Source organism: Melanotaenia boesemani, chromosome 19 (assembly GCF_017639745.1).
Source record: "Melanotaenia boesemani isolate fMelBoe1 chromosome 19, fMelBoe1.pri, whole genome shotgun sequence".
NCBI classification, from domain to species: domain Eukaryota; kingdom Metazoa; phylum Chordata; class Actinopteri; order Atheriniformes; family Melanotaeniidae; genus Melanotaenia; species Melanotaenia boesemani.
In genome coordinates this window covers 16,307,583-16,333,608 of record NC_055700.1, presented here as the reverse complement: position 1 = coordinate 16,333,608, position 26,026 = coordinate 16,307,583, and the positions used below count along the sequence as shown (strand labels likewise).

Genomic DNA, 26,026 nt, shown 5'->3' with positions numbered 1-26,026 from the left:
ATGAAGCCAAAGAAAAGGGGGAATCAACTGGGAATTTACGGGCAAACCTGACGAGTGGTTGGCGTATGTCAAAAGCTAAATTGCACCCGTGGAGAACGGCAGTATTTCACAAAGCAGAAGTGTATTGATGAAGTGACATTTAATATAAAGAGAGAAAGACAAAATACAGCGACGTGCTTCAATTTACTCCCTATTTTCCAGAATGAAGTTCAGCTCTTTCTAATTGAATGAGAAGAATGGAAAAGCACTAATTCACTAGTTTTATGTTGATCCCGATTAAACGAGGCAGGGCTTCACGTCTCACGGTTGCAACCTTTTCATGACGTCGAACCAGTTGTTTTGGTCCCCCAATCGCTGGCTCCTCTCACCTTCTACCGGAGCCGAAATGGATCTATTCATGCAGCGGCTCTGTTCTCCCGTAAGGACCATAACGCCCTTTATCGGGGGCTCTGTGGTACCCGATTGCTGCTTTAAACAGCAGCACTGACATGGAAACCCCCTTACAGCTGCAGAACGATTTCTTTCCAGAGCAGCAGTTCCAGCATTGTAAGTACCAGCACTACTGCGGGCGGGAAGATCGACTCAAGCAGCACGACCAATGCTGCACCTGCAATAGCTGCACCTGTGATGCGAGAAAAAGCCTCGTCTTTCGCGGGACGTCGCCGACCACTGTGGGAACTTTAAGGACACCTTCGGAAACGTCTTCGAGGCAAGGTTGTCAGTACAGCGTCTGTGAGTTCACACCCTCTAGTCATGGTAGTTCATCCAGACATCATCATCCTCACCATCAGCAGCAGTATTGCCGGGATCGGCAGCGGGGCAGTCTGGGCAGCAGCCACAAAGACTGTAACTCCTACAATGAAATAGCCATGAGCAGCTGCAGATACAACGGCGGCGTAATGCGGCCGCTGAGCAACTTGAGCTCGTCCCGAAGAAACATACACGAGTTTGATTCTGAGTCTCAACCTTTGCAGCCCATTTCAGCCGCAGATGCTTCGGACACTTTAGTATCTAAGCCGGATAATAATTCTACCACCCTGATGCCTTACGCATCGGGAGACGGTGGGGGAGGCTGCAGCCACAGCAGCGGCAAATCGGGGAAAAAGAAGAACCAGAACATTGGGGAGAAACTGGGGCACAGGAGGGCCTTGTTTGAGAAAAGGAAGCGACTCAGCGACTATGCTTTAATCTTTGGGATGTTTGGGATCGTTGTTATGGTTATAGAGACTGAACTCTCATGGGGAGCTTATGGAAAGGTGCGTATTTGCTCAAAGTCCGTGTCTTGCAGTCCCATCCAGCCTAGAGTGCATTTAGTGGCTCTGCTGCTCTGTGACTGACGGAGCAACTGTTTTACATAAAAATGAAAAGTTCTTTCAACAGCGTGGAAGAGAATCAGCCACTTTGGCAGCAATAGTCTGGGCTCTCTGCGCTGGACAACGTCCCATGTAATCTAGCCTGTCCTAACTATACGGGCCAAAGGCCCAGAGCTGTCCAACCATGAAGGGGAACCCTAGTTGTTTTGATAATAATTTGCAATCTCAATTAGTTAATGTGCTTTAATGCATTTTCTTTGCAGATATTCTAGTTTACCATGAAAGGATATGCTTTGGTGTCATGATATTTTGTCTTGTATGGCTGTTGTGTTGTTTTTTTGCAGGAATCCCTGTATTCTTTAGCTCTAAAATGCCTGATAAGCCTTTCTACAATCATTCTCCTGGGGCTGATTATTATATACCATGCAAGAGAGATACAGGTAATGTTGAACCACTTTTTCTTTTCTTGTTCTGATGATTTTGCTGAAGGGAAAACAGATGGTGTGATGACAGCTAATGTTTAATTGCAGCTAAGTAAATCTCAATCATATTGCTCTTCAAGGATCATGTAAGTTCTTTATACAGTGTTTGCTAAGTTTAGAAGATTCTTATAACATTCACAAAAGCTAATGCTGCTCAGATAGCAAGTCTCAACCTTAAAAATTTAAGTTTCAATACCTTTTAAAGAATATTCAATTAACTGACTTTGTCAGAAAGAACATTTAAACAAAATATCAGGCTTTAACAAGTTTGAAAGCACTAATTCACTAAACATCAAGCTGCACTAAACACATGGTAAAGAGATTTCTTTGCATTGTAGACTGAAGCCACACCATGCATTTAAAGATTTAAGAAGTCCTCGCAGGGCTCAGCAGCTGACTGATCATGAAACCCTCCTGAGATGGTCCAACACAACAGTTTTGTGACCTTGTCTGTTGTTGCATTACTTAAAGTTTTTTTTTTTTTGTGCTTAAGCACTTGTGTCTCCATTGAGTGGCCACAGAATTAATGGGGCAACCTTCTGCAGGATGAACATACGCTGCCAGAAAGATTTCATGTATCTGAGGCATCCTGGTCCGTTTTTAATTAAATCAATTTCAAAGGCAAACTTGACTTGAAAAGAAATACAACTCAAGCATTTTCTTGAATCTTAAATGACAGCATGTTTAATCATCCTAATGGATTTTTTTATGTTTACACAAGATGGTAATTTCTTAAATGCCTTCAGCTAAAGTTCTTTAAGCTGATGCAGCGGTTTTATATTTTTTTGTATCAGTTCTTATTTATTTTCTCTATTAAGAGAAGTAGAATAGTTTTTTTTAAAACAAAAACATGTTACACACTTAGATAAAAGGTTTAAGCTTCTATCTTTTGCATTTGAAGTTGCAAATGTGCATGAGCCTTGTTGGTATATTTAGAAGCTGCAAGTCTCAGGGGAGACTCAGTCATTGCAATGTGTCACTCCTTTCAGATCTCCTCAGTTGTAAACCTTTCTTTATACCAGATGATAGCAGAGCACAGACATCATTACCATATATCATTGCACAACAAAAGCTTTCTCCCTGCAGACAGGTCCCAATAGCTGTTAATAAAATAGAAGGTAAACTGGAGGTTTGCATAACATAAAATCCATTCTTTTTTCTTTTTGAATGTGCACATTTTACTTAATTCATGAGCAGAAGTTCATCATGGTTCGCTTGTACAGATGCAAATTGGTATAACAATGTACTTGTGATGTTGAGCCCTTTATTGTGGGAACATTAGCGTTACACTGTGTGAAATTAGTTTTGCCTCAGTCACACATTCATCATTACTGTTGTAATAAACCAGTTTCCTTAAGGACTTAATTGTGTTACATATGTTTGGCCCTTGTTATGATATAGCAGGATGGCTGCATTTCCTGTATAAATGTGGATTTGATTAGTTTTTAAAAGGCAGAAATATTTTCTTTTTTCTTCACATTAGAAATGGCTCTATTGTTTCCACCATTACAGGCAAGCTCAAATGATTGTTTTAGCTCTTAAACAAGCTCTTCCCTCTGTTCTTTTATTGTATGCTGCTACATATTTACTCTACAAGAGGGCTGTTCAAACCTCTTTGATCCAGGCTCTTCAGACAGTCAGTCAGTATCCAAGGCATGTTTCACACTAGATAGCTCGCTCTTCATGATAAAGACGTTTCATCATATGCTGACCTAGAAAACTTTATTCAGGCAATTGTTTGTCTCAGAGCAGTTTACTGCAGCTCAGGTTTCACAACCAATCCAGAACATTTGAACTCTCATGTGAAATGAAATACATTATCATGTCATCACAGCCTTACTCACAACTACTCAAGCATCTAAAGGGACGTGATAATGGTAAGCTCTGTCCTCCAATTCACAAAGTCCCCCTGGGAAGTAACTATCAACTAGTTCACGGAACTGCCTCTGTCTTTACTATTTAAATCTACCTTGCAGTGTTTTTACAGCAACTTCCACCACACCAGCTGCTCCTTCCTTTCCCCGCCTAAGGGTCTTATGTGCCTGTTGTTGTTGATTTGTCATTACTTGCATCCTGCAGGCTGACATATGTGCTGGCGGACACACAAATACACTCACACACATGCACACATAGATGCACAGCAGCACAGATGAGTTGATTCAAAATCTGTCTTGCTAATAACACTTATGCACACAAAGAGTCATGATATGTGCACTTCATTCTTGTTTTCTCAGCATTTCTGTCTTTTCTTTTTACTCATTACTGCACACGCATGGCTGGAAACATTTGATTTACAAAAAATTGTGGCACCCTATACAATTGCACCTCTGCAGGTTTATGAATTGTCATGTTTAAGGAGGTTCTAACACTCAAAGAAGCACAGTGTTTTTTATAACACTGTTATAATTTACAATTGATTGGTCTATATTGTAATAAAATTGCTATTGTAAAGGCATAGTGCATTTTTTAGAGACAGACATAACAACCATATGTCAGGCAAGAACTCTGAAACTAGAAGAAGTGGTAAATCCCCACATTTGAGAAGAAGGGACAAGAGGGTGTGATTCACATTAGACAAGAGCAGTTGAAAGAGTGGAAATGTCAAGAAGGAGAGTGAGAGGATGACATTCAAGCCAAGGGACTCGCACAGCTTGTGCACCACTGTGGCATGTGCCTCAGCCATTCAGCTATCAGATCACCCCTGCTTCCATCTCTAACATTAAATATCTGTGGTTCCTGTTCTCAATCAAGACACTTGGGTGATATATCGTGCTTAATTTTTTCAAGAATTCCCCACAGCCACAGGAGGCACTATACAAGTGTTTTCCCAGATAGTAGGATGCTCCTACTGACTGACATTGATGTGTACAATTGGCAGAAGTGGGAGAAGATAATTTACTTTTTTAACATCGATAATATAACTACTGACTTTAATATAAACTCAAAAACATACCACAACTGTAAAAAGCAGAGGTACTCACTGCAGAGAATGAAAAGATTTATGTTATTTATTAGTCTACACTGTATTTATTTGAAACTAAATTGAATTAGTTATCTTGTTTTATAATTACCATTTCAGAAAACACCACGGATACACTGTAATGTGCTTGCCATACTTTCATTTCATATAAAAATAAACCATCCCGATTTAATCCATTTTTAGAACCAGTACATCCACCCTATATTCCCTGTCATTCAGTGTAATGTGATGTTGCCTTTTGTTGACCCTCACTTCATTTCTGTCCAGGCTCTATAAAAGTCTAACATATTTGCAGTGTTGCAAAACGGACTGCAGCTTCCAAAGAGCACTTTTTTTTTGCTCCTGCAGTGAAATAGATTATGCATGCACATCCATGTGTACTCACAGATGCCTGTCAGATGTAAAAGCATAAGTCAGAATGATGAAATGTTTCCCTGCCATTTCCAGCTCCTTTAAAACTGATTTCCTTCTCAAGCACTGTGAAGATCTCACCCTCTGACTTTTACATGGTTTCACAGAACAAAGCTTTCCTCCTCAGAGTAAATGAACACTCAAAAGGTCAGGTCAGACACAATAGAAGTTGGATACCAGCTGTCATTTGCATTGTTTAGGTATACATCTGTTGTCCTGCACTGGTAATGATGGGTGACCTACTGAGCCAAGTGTATTAACAGAGTGAGGAAGTATGTTTCTGTCATGCTAAATGTCCTGACATTTTTCCCATCCAGAGTTTTTTTTTTTTGTTTGGTTGTTTGTTTGTTTTTCCATGCAAAGTCACTGTTATTCAGAAGTCTAAAGCAGGGGTGTCCAGCTTTGGTCCTCAAGGGTCTCAATCTTGCAGGTTCTAGATGTTTCACAGATACAACACACCTGATTAAAATTAAATGGCTCTCCTCAACAGCTTGTTGCCAGGTTCTGCCCAAACATGTTAACCCAGCAATCTGATTCAGGTGTGCTGCAGCAGGAACATCCAAAACCTGCAGGACAGCAGCCCTCAAGGACCGACTTTGAACAACTCTGGCCTAAAATTTCATCTTTACATCTGGTTTCTGCTTCTTACTTCACCAGGACCCTAGAGTTTGGATTTTCTACTTATGCATGGGTGGGATCCACCCAGTACTCTGGCTTCCTCCTAAAGTCCAAAAACATATATGTTAGGTTATTTAGTGTCTCTAAATTCTCCCTTCTATGAGCAAGTGTGTGCATGAGTGGTTGTTTGTCTCACGGGTATTAGCCCTGTCATGGACTGGCGACCTGTGTATTCTGCCTCTCCACCTGCAACCCTGTATAAGTGGGTAAAGCCAAAGAATTCATGGTCTGATTCAGTTACAATGATGTATTTTGTTGACAGCTCAGGATCCACTCAAGCAATTGCATGGCATTTCAATAAGTCTACTGTAGTGAAAACTAACTACTTGCTGCACAGCATGAGTAGAAACAGAAAAGTTACAGTCTGTAGCTTTTCCCTAGCTTTGATTTGTCAATGTCTAAGCTTTATATGAGATACAAGCTGAGAGTCTGTTCTTCCTCTGAGACAGTTGATGTGCTCAGTCTTCGCCCAAGTAGACGCAAACTGACATTTAAGTTTTCTTTTCTTCTCACATCAAAGGCTCTTTGCTGAGGGGCATATGTGTTAAGGACATTGCTGTGTCTCTCCACCTTGTCATGACAGTTCTGCTGAGTTTTCTTAAACTGATGCAAAATGCTTTTGGGGCTGTTCTGTCTTTGATAAAAGTCGATGCTGATGTTTCACGGTTGCACAATATTACATTTTACAATCCTCAGAAAAAGATAACACAACACATCGTGCAAACTTGTGCCAGCAAATCCTGCCAAAGCTAAACTTGGCTGCACTTGTCGGGTCATCCCTGAGTACAGTAAATGTGTCAGAGGTATGGTGCAACCACAGGAGACACTCTGCATTTCTCAAAGTGAAATCTGTTCCCTACCTGAGACTCCAGACTGGAGTCAGATAACCACCACTGGCTGGTGACCTCAGTCTTTTCACTGAGCATACAGGCTTTCAAGGGCAGAGATACCAAGCCTCCTGTAGAGCCAAGAATCCTGAAGATTATTTATTGATGGTATTTATGTCATTGTGTCCCCCCAACTCTCACCCCACCCACATGTCCACCATGTGACTTTAAACATTCAAATGATTTTAGATTATTAATGTGTGCAACTTGGCTGCAGCCACATCACTTTTAAAGACAGGAAGATTTATATAGACTTTAACTTGAGACATTTAGAAGAAATACATATTCAAATATTCAAACTTAATCTCTAAAACAAAAACTAACTAAATCTGCAGCAGCCTCAGATTTACTTTGCAAAGTGGCCTCTTAGTGGCTCACTTTGATATCATAAATAAAGCATTGCATTAATGTCTAATTGAACTGAACCTCTTAACCTAATTCACTAATTAGATTGAGCGATTTCATTCTCAGTGACAAGATATATGTTCCCATCTCCACATTACACAAATTAAATATTGAGCTGCACTCCATTAGTTATATTGAGAGTAGTGAAACCAGTAACCAACCCAGCTAGCATTGCAGGTGGGCTCCTCAGAGACTGCTCAGTATGTGTACTCACAAGGAATAACTTTAGGACATATTCAGCTCTACTGCCTCTCAACCTGACATGAATAAACCTTTCTAATAATGAGACAAGGGCATGCACTCTGAGTGATTAGACTGCATTCTCAGAAAACAAGCTGAATGTCCGATGAAAGCCAGGGATGCCTGGAATTGTCCACAATTAGGAACAGTCACTGTATTGGCTGTCTGTCTGATTAGCTTTGTTGTACAAAGGTTTTACACTTTATCGTCACTGTAAGGGTGTAATTCTGAGAACATCCTGGACAGGTTTTGATTCTCTATAGGGCTGCTGGAGGGTCAAGGTTTAAACCAAAGGTTGGCATACCTCCTTTAACACACAAGTATGTGGTGCATTGTTTGAGAAGGATGAAGAGGATGTTTGTTGTTTTACATTGTATAAGCACACTGATTGCCCCTAACACAGTATGCAGCATCAAGAATTAATGCTTTTTTCATGTGTTTCTGCTGGACACATGAAATCTCATAAACCAATATTTTAATTACAATGACATTGAAAACATCCGATGTTAAAAGTGAGAGATTTTACTACTGCATGAGAAAAATGTTCGTTCATCTTGAATTTAATATCATCAACACATTTTTAAAAAGTTGGGATAGGACCATGTTTACCACTCTGTAGCTTCCCTTTTTCTTTTATTAATGGTCCATAAATGTCTGGTAAACTGAGGAGATCAATTGCTGGACATTCCTGTTTATAGTATTCTAGCTACTGAACAGTGCTGTTGCATTTTGTGTTTCATAATGAAGCAGCACTGTTACATGTTTACCTGGTGAAAGGTCTGGGCTGCAGACAAATCCAGCACCCAGAGCTATAGATGCAGTATGTCGTTAAGCTTTGTCCCAATGAAGCATTTACATGTTTTACTGAGCATATGTTGCTCTAAAACCTTCAGAAACTTTTCACCTAAGGTGACTTTCCTGGTGTTCAAGTTGCCAGTTTCATAGGCCATAGGATAGTCCTTGTCTTTTGTCACAAGGACATGTCAATGACTTCAAAAAAAGTTCCAACTTTAGATTTTTCTGACAAGAGACTACTTTCCACTTTGACTCAGTTCATCTTAAATGAGCTTTGGCCCAGAGAAGATGGTGCCATCTCTAGATCAAAGTCACACATGGCTTAACAGAGTGGACGGCTAGGTGAACGTTTCCAATGCAAATTATGTCTAGAAGTGTCCCTGAGCCCGATCAGTAATTTCCAAAACAGAATTACTCTTGTTCTTAATGAAGTACTGCCCCAAAACATGCTTTTTTTTCTTTAGTTTGTTTGCTTTTTTGTTTTGTTTTGTTTTTTGGATTGCTGAACCTCTGCTTATTTTTAATTTTGGGAGACTCTGTCTCACTGAGGTGCTCTCTTTTTTTTATACCCAGTCATGTTATAGATCTGTTGTCAACTAACATAATTTGTTATAGCTGTTTAAATTTTAGTACCACTTACCTCTTCAGGCTTTTGTTGCTTTCATCCTCACTATTGCTGCAATTAAATTCAACATGTGCTTAAAACTTTCTCTTACACAAAAGAAGAAATGTTTTTTAATGTTTTTTTTTAAGCTATAATTTTATCTATAGCCACAATAAATTATATTTGATTGTATCATATTGCACCCTATCCTATTTTGGCTTCTGATATGTAGATTTTCAAGGCATTTTTTAAAACTCTTATTGCCTCAAAGTGAAAAACAAAAGTAAAAAAAAAAAAAAGTGGATTAGTTGATATGTACATGACTTTTTTATGTTTAAGTTAGGCTTATTTTGTTTTTTTAATAATCTCTTGTGGAAAATAAGTGTTTGTGGATGGTCATTGGAGACATAATAATTGATCTGATCGAAACATATTTATTTGGGTTTTTTCATTTGGCTTCTTCGAGCCCCTTGTAAATGTTTTCTGTTCTCTAAAAATTCATTTATCAAAGTGTGAGTATCAGACTGCCAATACTTAGATCTCTTGGTGAAATCTTAGCTCTTTTGCAGGGATTATCAAACATATTTTGACTAAGAAAAAAAAAACATTCACTTGAAGGCATATTAAAATATTCATCTATGTTCTGTAATGGTATTTTAAACTTTCATGGTATGTCAGCATAATTCTGAACATAATTATTTACTTTTTAACTGCAGAAATAGTTTCTTTTACATCTCTGTCATAACTGCTAGATCTCTTGGTAGCTTGGAATATTTCATCCACAGAGGTAGAGGGCCGTTCAGTATTGTATTTCAGGTCATCCATTACCATAATTGCTTTTACTCACCAAGACGGCTTTCCTTATGCAACCTGCCTGTAAATGTTTAATCACACTGTTTTAAGTTAACAAACGTCGTAACCGCTTTTGACAGAACTGGTTTGTGGTGTAAAATGTAAAATAAAACGTGGCTTTTAATGTGTGCAAACAATAGATTCCTTTCTGAGCCTTAATTCTTTCAGTAAGAAACCATAGTCGAGTGCAGTCAAAGCTTGTGTTTCCATGTCTTCATTACACTTAGAAAGCCAAACAGGGTGAGTTGTGGTTAGAGTTACACACTTCTCTGACAGATGTCAGTTTGTTAAAGAAGCTCAGTGTCGCTCATTTGATATGAACAACTGCTCTAAAAGTTTAATATGTGTGTTTTCCATGTTTGGGTGGAAACTTTAATTGTGCCTTTTAAATAAATGTAAATGAACTGCAGAGGCTTTTGTGGGGCAGCTGTACCATTTGTTCGGGGACACGTGTTAGTCTTTGCTTGCTCTGTTTAGTTTGTAATGTGCCAGCTTGTTTACAGGGTATATTTTTGTGCCATATAATTGACTCAGAGGCTACTATGAGCATGCAGTGCTTAGTGGAGTCTGTGTGTTAATGTGAAGCAGTTAAAAAGCTGCAGTTTCGGTGTCTTTCAAGCTGTCAAACCATGATATGTAAAGCGTTCACGTATGTCTAGAGAAGTGGCAGAATACAGCATTATTGATTTTTCTCCATGCTTTTTTTGTCCCTCAGTTGAGCACATTGAAGAGTAACTTTCTTTTTATGTAAGAAATATAGCTATTTTTGTAATTCCATTTTAAATCCAAGCTAAATTTATAATCTAGGTCACTGATGCCATTAGCCCCTCAGGAGTGGGACAGTTCTTTACTTACTATAATGAGAAATCCCAAATTGAACTAAATGGATGAATGTTGGCAAATTTCCGAGTCATAATGTCAGTTGTAACACTACCATTTTGCCTAAAAGCATTACAGCTATATTTTAGACTTAGGGCAAAGAAATTGTGTGAAGGTTGTGAAAGTGTGAACATATTTTTTCAATTCCACTCAAAATTTTGGTCTAATTATACAAACCATTTTAATTCTATCAAGAGTGGATTTATAATTTATGAAAATTATGTTAGATGTTAACTTTGTTCAGCAGTATTATAGTTGATCTCTGTTACTGAACCAAGAAATACAACATAATCAATTCTTACAGAGCATTGTGGCTGCTGTAATATTTTTACCCATAGAACAAGCATGTGTTATATAAAAGGGGGCAGGCAGGGGCACCACCTGGAAAAAAGGGTGGCACATGAAGAAATAATGAACCGCTTATTACAACTGAAGTGACCATCTAATGTAAAAAGTAAGCAGCGTTGGTTTGTCTGTTTGTTAGCAACATAACTCAAAAAAGTAGTAAATGGATTTTGATGACATTTTTTAGGAAATCTCAGAAATGGAGTAAGGAGTGATTTGATTTGAATTTTTTAAGGATTCTTTACTATTACTAACTGAGATCATTTTTGCTATTAGGGCTAAAATTATTTCATTGTTTGTCTTACTCAAACAGCAAATTTGCACCATATCAGTTTTTTTCTTCTTCATCATTTTTGGCTATTTACCATTGCATCATCACATCTAGTGGTTTTATTACTTTTACATACTTTTCAAAAAATGTAAACAACTGGGACAGAAAACTATTCAGACATATGTAGGCAGATGGAAAGATGATGCTACATGAATAGTGAATTATAATCAAGAACATGGTTGTGTTGATGCAAAACAACATATAGAACAACATAAAAAATGCTGTATTTATTTGCGCTACAGGATTACCCTGGTAAATGTCAGGTTAGACCGAATATCTGTTATAATTTGATTGCATATACCTGACGTGGCACCAGGGGATATGGGTCAGATTTTAGTGAGAATCCAACATTTATTGAGGAAGGGGAATATTCTTGGTGAAGGAACCATCATCACACTAATCTACATAGGGGGGAAAAAAGGATTATTTTGCACTGACTTATAAATGAATCTATCTGAACCAGCCACTATTTTCCTGATCTTAACTGAGTAAGGGTTTATGTTCAGTCCTAATAAACAGCAACTGAAAATGAAAAGCAACAGAAAACTAGAGAATAATTTAGTGTTTAAAATGTGAATTTGTCATGTTTGTTGTCCAGAGGAAAAATGTTTAATATACATTTTGTACTTGGATTTGAATAAAACCCTTGTGAGCATATGAAAGCAATTAGGTTTAACTTTTTAACATCATATTGATTATTGATTGTGATATAAAATTGTCATTCATCTTTTTAAGAAAATTGCCTCAGGTATGAGAGTAATGAGACATGACTGAGAAAAATGGAAGTATAAAATGTACCAATTATACAAAATGATCATATATGATACAAACAAAATTTTATATCCTTTGAATTGGTCCATTTTTCTACTCACATGAATTTCTCTGATTTGCAGTGTGATCATATATTTATTAATGTAAAGTAAATGAGAGTAAGGTACAGGATAAATACTGCATTTCACATGCCTAGCCTTGTTAGTTTGTGCAGCAGAATGCAGTAAAAACAAAAGCTTCTGAAAAAGATTTACTGCACTCCCTAAAAAAAAGACAGAAATCAATCAAACATGCTTTCAACAAAATACAAAATCTTCGCCCTTTTCTGACCTCACATCCTGATTTTTGTACAGACAAAGCTTGTTGAAAGCTGAACTGACCTTTGCACAATCTTCCCTCTGTTAAGCTGTAAGCAAAAGCATGGTACAGTATGTGCATATTTTCATTTTAAAGCCCGAGAAGTCACTGGACATCCCATAATTCATTACCAAGCACATCAAGGTTTATGACAAAAATATAACAGGACAGTTTTTCTTTTCTTTTCTCTGTTTAAAATTCGCCTGCTCTTGTGGCAAAAACAGCTGCTGGAAAATCTCACTCATATTTGCTGACAGCAATATTTTATGAAAGATCTACTGCCACTTGTGACGGCTTGCGCAGGCGGAGGACCTTGATGTGATTAAGTGGATGAAGCAGGAACAGCTGTGGAGGAGCAGTGTAGTGTGTCAGAGAGAGGGGAAGTTAATATGGCTGGATAGCATTTAATCTGCAACCCAAACCAGCTAACACAAACCACTAAGATTGAGACTTTCTGTCCTCGACCATGAGGATGCTCAGGGATCATGTGAAAGAGAAGGTGATGGCAGTGATGGCCTCAGCCATCAGTTCAGGGTGAACACACTGTACTGTGAATCTTCAAAGAGGAGATAGCAGCAGTTTGGATTGAAAGTGATGAAGAGGAGGGAGGTGAGCAAGAGAAGAGAGCAGCAGCAGCAAAGTGACCATGTGAGCAATCTGCTGTATATGACAGAGTACAGGGTGGATATGAGTGATGAGAGCAGTTGAAATCCATTCCCACTCAGGTCCCCAATGACACAACCTACCTTCTGGCTGAAGTGGCCAGGCAATCACCACCTTATGTTAATGTGGAGGTGGCAGATGTTCTCATCAGAAAAAGGCTCTGAAGTTTAAAATGCTAACTGCACGCTGCTCAAGCTATGCTTGATATAAGTTTTTATCCATCTTGAAGCAGTCACAACATTGATATATTATTCTTTTAATATCATGACGATCAATACCTTTGTGTCACAACACTCAAGTGATATAAACAAACAAAGAGAGGTTCATATTAAAGACAAATTAAGTAAATGTTGTGCTGTTGTTTGGAAAATGTGTTCAGAAAATCTCTTGTGTTAGGGTCTACCCTTCCTCCTCTTCTCATAGAATTTTTTAAATTTTTTATTTTCTCCTCCAAATGTTAGTCTGAGCACAGATCTTTAACAAATGTGGCCCATATATGATTTAATGTCTAGAAGAAAATTGTAACTTGCTCTTTAATAGTTTAATGATTTTCTGTAGCTTGCTGTGTCAGCATGATGAAAATGTTTACCACATTTCACCCTTCATCACCCTGACTGTGTCCTTTTCCTTGCAGCTATTCATGGTGGACAACGCAGCTGATGACTGGAGGATAGCCATGACATATGAGCGCATCTTCTTCATCTGCCTGGAGATCCTGGTGTGCGCCATACACCCAATCCCAGGGAACTACACCTTCACCTGGACAGCACGCTTAGCCTACTCCTACGTCCCATCCAAAACGGATGCAGATGTGGACATCATTCTGTCCATCCCCATGTTCCTTCGGCTGTACCTCATCGCTCGAGTCATGCTGCTGCACAGCAAGCTCTTCACTGATGCTTCGTCCCGCAGCATTGGTGCACTCAACAAGATTAACTTTAACACTCGCTTTGTGATGAAGACCCTCATGACTATCTGTCCTGGCACTGTGCTGCTGGTCTTCACCATCTCGCTATGGATCATCGCTGCATGGACAGTGAGAGCTTGTGAGAGGTGCCTGGATCAGTTTCTCATGCTCTGCCATAGCCCACAGCATGAAACATAGATAAATGCTTAAAAATACAGAATGGACACATCTCTAAGCTCAGCCTGTGTCTCAGCATCAGGGGATTTATACCAACCAGATCTGACAAATTATTTAATATTTAACTTTATGTGCTACTTGGATTAATTCTTATAGTTTTTATGTCTTTCTTACAATAAAAAAAACACTTATTTGTTTAAGTTGTGGCATATGATGTGCATAAATGTTGGTTAATTTGTTATGTTTGTTATTCAATACAGGTATCATGACAACCAGGACATAACCAGCAACTTTCTTGGAGCCATGTGGTTGATCTCAATCACATTTTTAACCATTGGATATGGAGATATGGTTCCACACACATACTGTGGGAAAGGAGTCTGCCTCCTGACTGGCATTATGGTGAGTACAGCAGACTGGGTGTATCTTGTGCTGCTGTGACATGATTGAATTAAAAGAAACAAAGAGTATTTTGCATGTGTGTCCTCTTAGGGTGCTGGCTGCACTGCCTTGGTGGTGGCTGTGGTAGCGAAGAAACTGGAATTAACCAAAGCTGAAAAACATGTCCACAATTTTATGATGGACACCCAGCTAACAAAAAGAGTGAGTCAGTGATCCAAACTCATCATCCAAGATGTATTGTCGCTCTTCATTCCCAACCAGATATCTCAATGTATCTGTTTTTTGTTTTGTTTTGTTTTATTTTATTTTATTTTATTTTTATTTTTTTGTTTTATTTTTTTGTACTTGTAGGTGAAAAACACAGCTGCGAATGTTCTCAGGGAGACGTGGCTCATCTACAAGAACACCAAACTGGTGAGGAAGATGGACCATGCTAGAGTCAGGAAGCACCAGAGGAAATTTCTTCAAGCCATTCACCAGTAGGTGCAACGCTATTCACCATAACCTTTCCTTTTATTAGCAGGATGTTCGTTTGATTCATACAAACCTGAAATCTGAATTGTTTGACACCTGTAGCAAAAAGTACATGCTCATGTTATTGAATATTGAAGGATGTACTCCATAATAATGTTACCCCTGACTTTACAGATGTGCCACTGTGCTGGTCTAAATGTAAACTACATACGGGAGACAAAAATACATTAGATGTACATGTTATATCAACAACATGGTATACATTGCCATGAGAGAATTATGAGATTTCTTTTTTTTTTTAGTAAAACTAATTTTTACCACGAAATATTCTGGAGTTACAATATAATATTGATTTTTTTCTTGCTGGCCTTGTGCTGTCAGATTGACTTGTGTGTCTCTTTCTCTGTGAGTCAGATGTCAGGCTGACCTCAGGGCTGACACATCTGGGTTTCTACTTCTGTAGCGGCTGGTCAGACACTTACCTGTCAGCTATTCGTTTAGTGGGTCCCCAAGGACCTCCAACTTACTCCAAAACAGTATTGATTTAGCCTCACCTCAGTGTTGTTTTTCCTCACCCTACAGTGCTTACCAGCACTTCTTCTCTGTGGCTCCTTTCAGTAGCGGCTGGATTTATCGAGTTAAAGAACTGCTGTGGATTTGTTAGTAGCTTTATATGTAAGAATCATGTCCTCTCTGTGTATTTTTGCTTGCTTTTTGTGGTTTTACTCACTCTCTGTGGTCTTCTGTGTGCAACTTTGATTTGCTCATAAATCTTTTGAAGATACATTTATGTTTTAAGGTCCTTAAGATGTTCACTTACAAGTAAGAGAGGGAAGCACAAATATGCTCCAACTGTATGCTACTCTTCCTACAACCTGCATCCAGATTAAGGCATTTTCAGAGCGTTTTGTTGCGGCTGCTTTCACGAGTCACTATGCCCTTGCTACTGTATTCAGGCAATTTATAGCAGCAATGACAATGTCTCATGTCTACTTCCTGTCCTCTCGGACAGCCTAATAATGGAAATTGCTTTGAGCCTCTGCTTAATCTATAATGAACCAGATTCAGAAGTGAAAAGTCACGTCCAGCTCTGTGTGCAGGAGCAACTCAGCATGGTGTTGGCATCATCCCGTCACACCACTGTTTTATAAAGATTTGGTCTTGTTACGAGGTAGTGTTCACAAGCTTTAGCAGCAGTTTATAATCGCATCTGTAGCCACTGTGTAAAGTGTCATTCACAAAGTGTTGATTGAGATTAATTTGAGTAGGAAGCAACCTGACAAAGGAAAGGTTGTAAAAGGCTTAACGGTATCCTTGACCTGTTATGAGGTGATTGTGAACATCAAATCAGATATCTTCATGCTTGTTTCCTCAAGTTTTCATCAGTCCAAGTAAAGAATGGGAGGCATAACTTTGTTAAGCAGAGCCATAGACAGTTCAAGGCACTGTCTGTGTCTGTAACCATCATGACTGTCATTACTGACAGTCCTTCTGATAATCAGGATTAGGACCAATGGGGAAAAAGGAGATTAGATTTAGAGAGTGAAAATTACCCCAGCTACAAAAAACACAGAGAATCAATACACAGGTTGTAGGATAAAATAAGTCAGGAAATAGTGCTACTGTTGTTCAGAGCCAAGATAACATTAGCTAGGTTTCCATTGTGACTTTTGACTCACATCTTGTAGATGTGAAGATAGACAAATGGAAATGATCAAAATTAGCAAAAATGTTAAGATGCCTGCTGCTTGTTTATTTTGAGGTAGACATGACATGCTTTAGGAGGAATGGAAACAACTTTACAAATAGCATGTAAAAATTCAAATGATGTGATTCACCAGCCATTTCATGTCTGAGCATAGAAGCTCATGTGACTGTCCAGATATTCCTCAAGATTAATGTAGTTCCCAAAAAAGAGCATCATCCATCTTCTTGATGTCGATGTCCACCCACCACAGTTTTATCCTTTTGTGCTACTTGAGATTTGTGTCTGACTGCTGTTTCTGATTCATAAACAGTGGCAACGAAGCCTAAACCACCACCGCCTGTCAACACTGCACAGACTAGTTTACTTGTTTCAAACCAGTCAGTGGAAACGTGTCTGATTCATATTTCTTTTTTCCATCTTTTCAAAAGATCCCCTCATATTAATGAATGGAAACCCAGCTAATGTAGACAGGGTTAAAGCAGCCAGACTTTAGGAAACACAGTTTGCCATCTGAGTATGTTTATCAAATCTAATGTTGTAATAATTCATTTGTCTACTTCATGTTTCCTTTTTTTTCCTGTTTGTGTCAACACAATGCAATAGAGCTCGAAAGTAAGTCTTCGCCTTAAACGTAGATAGAAACCTTTTGTGTGCATGCTAACGAGAGCCTGTCCTTGAACCCAATGATGTTACTAAAAAAAAAAAATTAAACTCCCTCATTTGATAAGTGAAATTCATGCCTCAAAAAGGTTGTAGATATTAACTGTTTCACGTTGCCAGATTAAAGTTGCTTCACAGGTTTTTTTAATTAGTACTGTTCAGTTTAACAAAATACACCCACACATACGCACATATAAATACACACATTTTTCACACACTTGACCAGAAAGACCACCTTTTACAGCACATGCTGCACATTGTAAACATGCCTACAGATCTATATCAAGTGAATTTCAATTATCAGTGATGGAGGGTGTTTTTCTTTCCATTTCTGCATGGATGTGATGAGACTTTGACCTTTAATCAGAAAGCCACTGATTAAACTCCAATCAACTGTGTTTTCACATACCGAAGGATGACGGCTAGAGCTCCACACCTAACAGATCTGCAGTAGGTCAAGTATATAATTTATGATACACCTAAAAGTCATGTTACATACAACGGAGCAGTCACGCTCATACAGATCAGGGCTCAGGGTCATCTTTCGGCGAGTGGAACCATTGTTATGCCTGTTACAGCATTTGCAGCCTCATTTCCTCCATTCCTCTGCTGGATGACACAGTAGCAGTGATCGAGGCTGGTAAACAGCGCAATAACATGGACATACAGCTGTCATGCAAGGATAATTAGGGGAATTAGCAACAGAGAGATTTAAGCACCGCTGAGGTCATTTGGATCGGACATTTCACCGCAACATTGGCAGAAAGCAGCCAATTGTCTTACAGAGGCTTTTAGGCCATAACAGCTGTGAAATTAAATGTCCCCTTTGGGATCAATGCCCCTTTCCACCCACAAGGTTGAAGTGTGAATCATAGCAGGAAGCAGGTGAATGAGTGCTTATTAGCCCAAAGATCAGTGAACTGTAGATGCAGGAAAGTGGCCCACAAGGATGAAGGTCAACTTCCAAGCAATCCCGTTAGTGACTGCAAGTGTGACTGCCAGCGTGAAACTTACAGCAAGGAAAATTGGAGGTCAGTCAGAGGAACTGACATCCTTAACACAAAATCCTGAACAGAAAACTACAATTTGAATTAAATTGTCTGCACACATTTATCAGAAATGAACATTTCAGTCCTTTCATTTGCATATCTGATCTAATTGTGGATGTTACCCTTATCAAAGAAGAATCCTGCTGGTAATTAGCAACCAGCGGATTCACATCATACAATCCAAGGCCAAAATGCTGATACAACAATCATAGGAATGAACTATACATCATGTAATGAAATATATAGGCAATGACAAGTATAGACTCATGATTAAACTGTCTTGCAACAGCAGATTCACATCTGAACAATAAGAAAATGTATGTTTCTAACCTATTTAGGTGGAAAAGTAATGGAATCTGAAACAAGCCGTGGCCAAGCATACATTTAAAATTCTTGAAAATGGAGTTCATGACAAAGAAAGAATGTCAGGATGCTGAAAAAAATATTTATATGCAGCAGCACTAACTGAGATTGCCTGAAAAGATATAGTGAGTCACTGAAAAGCTTAGCATAGCTGTTTCCCCCTGATGAATAGCAAGAGGATTTAAAGTGCCTGTTCAAAATGAGAACTGCCAGTGAGGAGTGATTGACTGAGGAAACAAGACAGAATTTAACTGATAGGGAGGGCATGCTTCTTCATTCTGACCTCCAGCTGCCCTGTGCTTCGACCCCTAATGAGAGCTATCGGTCCTCCAACTATGCATATTTCTAGCAGGGTTTTCATCACCTGCAACACCATTAAACACTGAATATTGACTATATGTCATAACTTCCTCTTTTTTGTTGTTGTTTTTCATTTGCTACCTGGATAAAAGTGCATTTTTGCACTTATATTTTTCTCTTTATTTGTTCTGCATTAAGCATTTCAGGTTAAGTTGTCAATACTTTTTACCCTTCCCTATGGTTTTGCTTTTGTGACTCCTGTGGCACCCTCTGTTGGTCTAATCGACCATCTTCACTCTACATTTGCCTTCAGGAAGCAGAAAAGTGATCCTCTGTTACAAAAGAAAGGGTGCATCTGGCCTAATTAGTAGAATTATGTCCCTTTTTACATCTTTATTAAAGCTTAAATTTGATTTACATTTACATATATGACCTCATGATTCCCTCACACTCAAACTGCATTAATATCACAGTTACAGGTTTATTATTGTTACTCAGTCAGTCCAAAACATTTGCTAATTTGCCATCATGATGGGATTTTGTTCTTGTGCTCACTTTAATTAGCAAGCGTAGGCAATACATGCAAAATAATTTAAAAAAAAAATCTTGAAACCATGTGTTTTATTGTACAATTTCTGTTTCTGAGCTCCATGAGAAAATGTGCAAAAACAGGCTCCGGCATTCTCATTACACAGATAATTTGAATTATTTAGGCATGTTATATGAAGTAGGTGAGATATTTTTCTCCCCTTTTTAAACTTTACAATTAGGGATTTTGGCTGATAGGAAAAAATATGTCAACACTGCAGTTTAATTTATCCCACGAGGTAACTGTCACATAACAAATTAAGTCTTTTATGCCTTCTTTAGCGAGTAATGACACACTTTATTTCAGTTATGCAAGATTAAATCTCAAATTATGAGGACTATTGGGTTTTTCAATTCTAAAGTTAAGATTTTTGATATTACTGGAAAAATCCTTTTAAAAAGAAACCTACGCAGGAACAGGTAGTCGTGATCTTAATATTAATCGTTAAGCTGTGGTGTTTACATAAAACATATGCAGATTTATTTTGCTTTTAAGTGGCTAAACCATTTACCCTCATAGAGGAGTTGGTTTAATTAGAAGGGAACTTCAAAGAAACAACAGGGGGCCAACTTTGATGTTTCTTATCTTGTGTCAAGGAGAAACAGAACTTTATAGGTGCTCTCTATGTATAGGTGCTATGATACAAGTCTCCCTCCTTCCTTTTGTATGGTTGCAAGCGTTGGTTGAGTAGGACGCAGAGCTGATCTCATTCCCCTCAGTGGCAGCTCTCTCCCGCTCTGTGGTCTTCTTTCCACTTGCATGCAGCTCAACCAAACAAACTGACCCCCTGCAATCCCTGCATTCTAAACACACATCCTGTGCATGTCCTGGGAGTGCTCTCCATGTGTATGCCTTGTGTGTGCACAGATTTCAAATTTATGATAGCATTGATTCACTGGGTTCTGAATGGTCTTGTGTTCAGATTGAGAAGTGTTAAAATGGAGCAACGCAAGCTGAATGACCAAGCAAACTCACTAGTGGACCTTGCTAAGGTAAGCTAGACAATTATAGTCTACTGCTGCATTCTACGTTAGGTTTGTTTCACTTGTGTGAGTGAATTATATGCATGTTTTGTTTTTTTTACTTACTAAATTAGTTGTGTTTTCTTATGTAGACAAAGTCTACAGGTGTCAAATAAACAGACAGGCTTTAAATCTGTGTGGTGACTGTGTTACCTGAGAGTCAAACTGTTTGGTGATGAAATAATAACCTCTCTGTATTCCACACTGTGAATTACTTTCTGCAGGACATGCTCTCCTGAAATTACTGAATGAAACTAACAAGAAACCCCTTTGCAAAAACCCAGTTTTTCACTTTGTGTATCCTCTAACGTTTGTCTTCAGATGCACTAAACAGAAGTCGACAAACCTCAGGGAAAGACCAGGCAGTGCGCCAGTCTGACACAGCAGAAACAGTGACCTGGGAAGGGAGACACACTGTGATCTGATGATTCAGCCAGAAATAAAGGCAGCGAGAAAGAGGAGAGAAAGGCAGAGTGCTTTGACATTCAAAAGTACACCACAGTCAAGCTGGATTCAGGCCAGCGTGTCATGAAAGGTATTCGTTAATATTGCCTAATCATCTCATGCTGTAAAACAGCAGTGAGAGTTGGATATGGCGTTGGAAAAGGTGGCTAAAAGCCAGTGCCACTGAGGGAATATTTAATGGTTGTTGTAGGAGCCTGCAGCCATGAGAGGGCAGTGTAATTCTGTTTTCTCATGCTCTCTGTAAAGAGATGGAGCCGAACTTGTTAATCTTTAAAAGATGCAATGCCACTGCAGTGCACAGTGAAAACCCTCAGATCACAATGTGTTCCCTTAGTTCATTATCTCCTCTACAAGTCTTATTTTCAATCTAAGATAACTTTTTTTTAAAATGCTGCTTCATTCCACAGCATTTTTGTGACATTTATCTTTTAGCCTGAATGATACAGCCTCAAATTGTTTACTCAAGCTGTTGTTTGAAACTATTTCTTATACTTTTTTACTCTCTTTGCCCTCATTATTCTGTCCAGAAGTGAGTAGGTAATCTCAATTTGTGGTTGTATTTCATGATTGAAGATTACTCATGCTCTGTGATTTCCCTCTCTAATTATAGCATTTGCTTCCTCATGACTTCCTGAACCAAATTTTGCCCCTTTTAAAGACAGGTTTATGTTAGTTCAGCCCCTACATTTAGGGGGTGTGTCTGGTTGAAATAATTTCAAGAGAAAGAAGACGAGTATCTTCCTTCGGTGGCCATTTTTTGCAGAGTTTGGTTGTCTGCTCAAAGATCTTTGCATGACAAGAAAAGGATCAAATACAGTGAAACTGTTATCAGCGTTTCTTTAGCCCTCACTCCTTCACATAAACAACCTATCCCATTATTCCATCCTCAGATCCAAGAAAGACAAGGTAAGTGATGGATGACATCGTCTCTAGGCTGTCAAGGATTATTTGTCCACTGGTCTGGTCAAGGTCACTAAAATCTGTCTTTCTGGGTCCATTTCTGTCAGAGAATGTGATACAGGCTGAAACCTGTAACACGAAAACAAGTTAAACAGGCACCATTTTCGCTTTTTAAAGAGGAATAAGCCTCTGTTTTTTAAGTGGGATAGAAGCTGTGAAACATCTGAGGGAAAGTGGATAATTATAATAGTACAACAACAACAGTATGTACTTTGAACCATTTAAAATAGCAATTTTGGCTTAATTTTATGTTCTATTCACCAAGCGTTATGGTCACCATGTATAAAGTAAAACACAATGATTTGCAGTCACTTAAAGCTTGTATGCACTGAAACTACCAACATATGAAATGCTGGTACTGAGAAATAAGAAGTAAGACTAATCTTATTTTAAATTTGGTGCTATGGAAATATTGCTCTTTGTTACATCACCTCCTCTTTAACGATTTCTGAAGGTATGTGGGGAGACCAACTGTCCCTCTGGTCTTGTGTTCAGATAGATGACCTAGATGTAGTCGTCAACAGAGAATTTCTCATTGAAGTCACATTTCTGCACTTAAATTGTATGACTGACTCCTCAGATCATATCTCAGTACATTTATAATCCTTTTAGCCAAATGTCAAACACATTTGTCCACTATATGTAAAAAAAAACTTTATAACACACATCTTTATCATCAGTATGACACATAATATCTCCTACATATGACTATAAAATAAATACATGGCTCAGTGTGTTTGGAAGTATTATTATTTGAATGGTTAGACTTTTCATTGCCTGCCTCACTTCTGTGCTATTTTTTCTTTTATTTATACCCAATCATCAGCTAATAAATATAACTGTTTATGAGACATTTAACCAATTTCTTCCTCCAACATTGCAAAACCTTTTTAGTCTTTTGTCATCCTTGACTCAATTTATCCATCCATCCATTCATTCATCCATCCATCATCTTTTTTGCTTCATCCATTAAGGGTCATGGGGAAGCTGGAACCTAACCCAGCATTTAGCTGGTGAGAGGCAGGGTACACCCTGGACAGATCACCTGTCCATTGCAGGGCCAGACTCTATTTATTTTACAGTATTTGCTGACCTCAAATTAAAACAAGTATGTGTATCTTCCTAATAAATAAATATAAGAGAACAAACAACATCAATATTTGGTATGTTGCCTCTGTACGACGTTTAATTAGTTAAAGGGCACATGGGAGTAAAATTCAAAACCATGATAAATACAGGCTAATCATTGACTTTGGTTTATATTTTATATTTTTCAAAGTATCACGTTGTTTTTGCAAAAAGGATTATATTTTTCTTTGTGGAATGTTACATTTGGTATTTCAGTTCTTAAATGGTTCACATTTTTAAGGTTTGTTTTTATATACAGTCCACATGCTTATGTGAACACTGGAATGCTACGTTCAAAACATTAAAAAAGCCTCCAGGGTGCAACACAAGTAATGCAAACTATGTAATCTTTTTATCATCTCATATTTTGTGGATATCTATTAAAAAAATAATGTGAATTCGTCATTTAATTGTTTGTTTGTTTGTTTTGATTGTCTGTCGTGTTTTTTTATGTCCAATTTTAAATTAAATGTGTATATAAAATGAATCTCACTACTTCTTGTACTTAATTTCCTCTCTTTTTCAGATCCTTAGCAGCAGTTACTAAAAATAACTATTTTTTATCAGCAATGTTGTTTTTTTTAATAACACACACATCCTATGTTTTTCAGGCTGTCCATGAAAAGTTAAGAAGAGTTTAGAAAATTATTGCATCAAATGTGTTTCCTCTTTTCCTGTTGCAGACTCAGAACATCATGTATGACATGGTGTCAGACTTAAATGAGAGAGGCGAGGACATGGAGAAGAGGATTGCCCTGCTGGAGACAAAGCTGGAGACACTACTGAGTAACTTGCAAGCTCTGCCTGGACTCATCAGCCAGGTCATCAGCCAGCAGCACAGGGACTTCCTGGAGGTGCAACTCCAACCTTATGACAAACACAGCCCTGAGCGCTCACAATCAGTGTCACGAAGGAGGTCGTCTTCCACAGCGCCGCCCACATCCTCAGAGAGCAGCTAGAGTCCAAGGGGAATGCCTCCACTGAAGACTTTTGCCATCATATGGCCAAGTTGCATTTATCGTAAAGCCTTATGGTTTTAATAAGTATTATCCAAATTCTGATGACAGAATCTGAGTTACCGGGGACACTACATTTCAACGGATAACTTCATGGTGTTATTGTTTCTTTATTTTTTTCTTTTTTTTAATTACCTCAAAGGATGAAGTTATCCTTGCTCTGGTGACAAGCCCAGAAATAATGGCTCTTCCCTCAGTAAAAGCTAAAAAGGCCTATAAATGAGGCTCTTCTTCATCTCTATGCAGAGGTAGCCAGTTCTAGGTGACAAGGTCACCAGCTGTGACGCTATTGCACTAAAATAGTGCTTCTCACAGACTTTGTGCTTCCGCTGGCTTGATTCAGTTGCCGCGTTCCTCAACGCAAACTGAGAAACCACTGAGAAATCAGTCAGGGAACATGTCAATGATATTGAGGAAAAGCGCTGTGTTTGATGACCTGCAATTAAATGACATCAGAAGGCAGATCAGAAGGAAAATTGCTCCAACACACTGTCACTCAGAGATAATTTAAAAAGCTTGAAATGAGGAAAAAAATACATGTATCTATTAGGTTAGAAACAACATCAACTATAGCAGTTTTATTTTGCAGAATGCCCCTGTTGGATGACTATTTTTACAGGGGGGGAGGCAACAATGCAAATTATTTATTCCTCAAAGTCAAAATGAATGCATCAAAACCTGTACTTGCACTTACTTTTAAATCAATGCACTTCAATACTGACTGACATATGATATAAAGATGTGTTACTCATTAAAAGAAGAACATGTAAGATGTTTTGGGCATGGGTTTGTTATTGTCAATCTCAAGTAGTGGCTGACTGGCGTTGATAAATCAGGTCAAAGCCCCTTTTTCTTTTTCTCATAAAGATGCATTTACATAGACCTATACAGAGGTCTATAGAAATGCATTAAATTCAGTAATTACCCTCGTATCTTGCTGTGTCTCACCTCCTGCTCTCCTGTGCTATGTATGCTTGCTGTCAACCCAGCTGAGCAACAACAAATGCTGATCAACAACTGTAAACTGTATCTATCTTTTGAAAAAAAAAAGAAAAGAAAATGCCTATTTTTGTATATTTTCATGAGGACAAGCACACCTCTTACAAGTAAACAAACAATAGTGAGTAGGGAAAGATTCAGCATATCTAGCGTATGATTTCAGATATCTTGAACTGAAGCTAAGGAACATAGGTTGTCAATGAAGTTCCTTCCTGATCATATAGTGATTTGAAAACTTCTACCCTTTAGGCATTAATATTCAGTGTATGATCAAAGTTGTTATGGCAACCTGTTGGAGGTTCAGAAAGAATAGCATGGATCAGAGGAAATCTGGTGGTCAGTCATCAAATCTGCAGCAATGATCTTGTTCAAACAGCTCATCCACTATTAATAAAACAACCAGAAGGTAACCAGAATGGCAGATATTCAGTCCACAGACTTTAGTAAAATAGAAACCAATGAAAGATTATAATGTATGCGACTTAAATGATAAAAAAAAAAAGAATTAAACAATTAAAATTCACAATTAGACATGTCTCTGTCCTTTTTTATTGGGTGAAATGTATCAAACAGGATGAGTTCAAAAGTTGATTTTTAATTCTGATGGCAAGAGCCAGACATCCCTTCAGTCTCAGGTTGGTGTAACAGCCTTTATTTTCTCATTGATCCATCCATAAGAAGCAAAAGTTTTTATATAAGTGTATGCTAAGGGTTAAGTATTCACTGAACATCTGCTACCAGCCATGCACATATAAGTACTGCACCAAATATGGCTAGTTGGTGGTTTTCAGTCAGTCTCTGCCAAGAGGCCAAG

The 26,026-nt window shown here is 38.3% G+C and overlaps 1 protein-coding gene across 3 annotated transcripts; it reads left to right on the top strand.

The window, feature by feature from the left end:
* Positions 1-419: 419 nt before the first annotated feature.
* Positions 420-25,706, top strand: kcnn2 (potassium calcium-activated channel subfamily N member 2). Of its 3 annotated transcripts, XM_041971026.1 has the most exons (9): positions 420-1,256; positions 1,658-1,753; positions 13,628-14,046; positions 14,338-14,479; positions 14,570-14,680; positions 14,831-14,958; positions 17,265-17,273; positions 20,545-20,614; positions 23,881-25,706. In XM_041971026.1, exons 1-9 carry the CDS (start codon positions 489-491, stop codon positions 24,154-24,156), a joined length of 2,019 nt encoding a protein of 672 aa, XP_041826960.1. In that variant the 5' UTR covers positions 420-488; the 3' UTR covers positions 24,157-25,706. The 3 variants fall into 3 exon arrangements, with proteins under 3 accessions (XP_041826960.1, XP_041826961.1, XP_041826962.1); XM_041971027.1 differs by lacking the exon at positions 1,658-1,753; XM_041971028.1 differs by lacking the exons at positions 17,265-17,273; positions 20,545-20,614 and having other exon boundaries at positions 23,881-23,992.
* The last annotated feature ends 320 nt before the right edge of the window (positions 25,707-26,026 follow it).

What these genes read in the sequence shown, in the direction of transcription:
- kcnn2 (XM_041971026.1), top strand. Translation starts at nt 489, where the DNA reads ATGGAAACCCCCTTACAGCTGCAGAACGATTTCTTTCCAGAGCAGCAG. An exon ending in CATGGGGAGCTTATGGAAAG is followed by an intron (nt 1,257 to 1,657) that starts GTGCGTATTTGC and finishes GTTTTTTTGCAG; the next exon opens with GAATCCCTGTATTCTTTAGC. An exon ending in ACCATGCAAGAGAGATACAG is followed by an intron (nt 1,754 to 13,627) that starts GTAATGTTGAAC and finishes TTTTCCTTGCAG; the next exon opens with CTATTCATGGTGGACAACGC.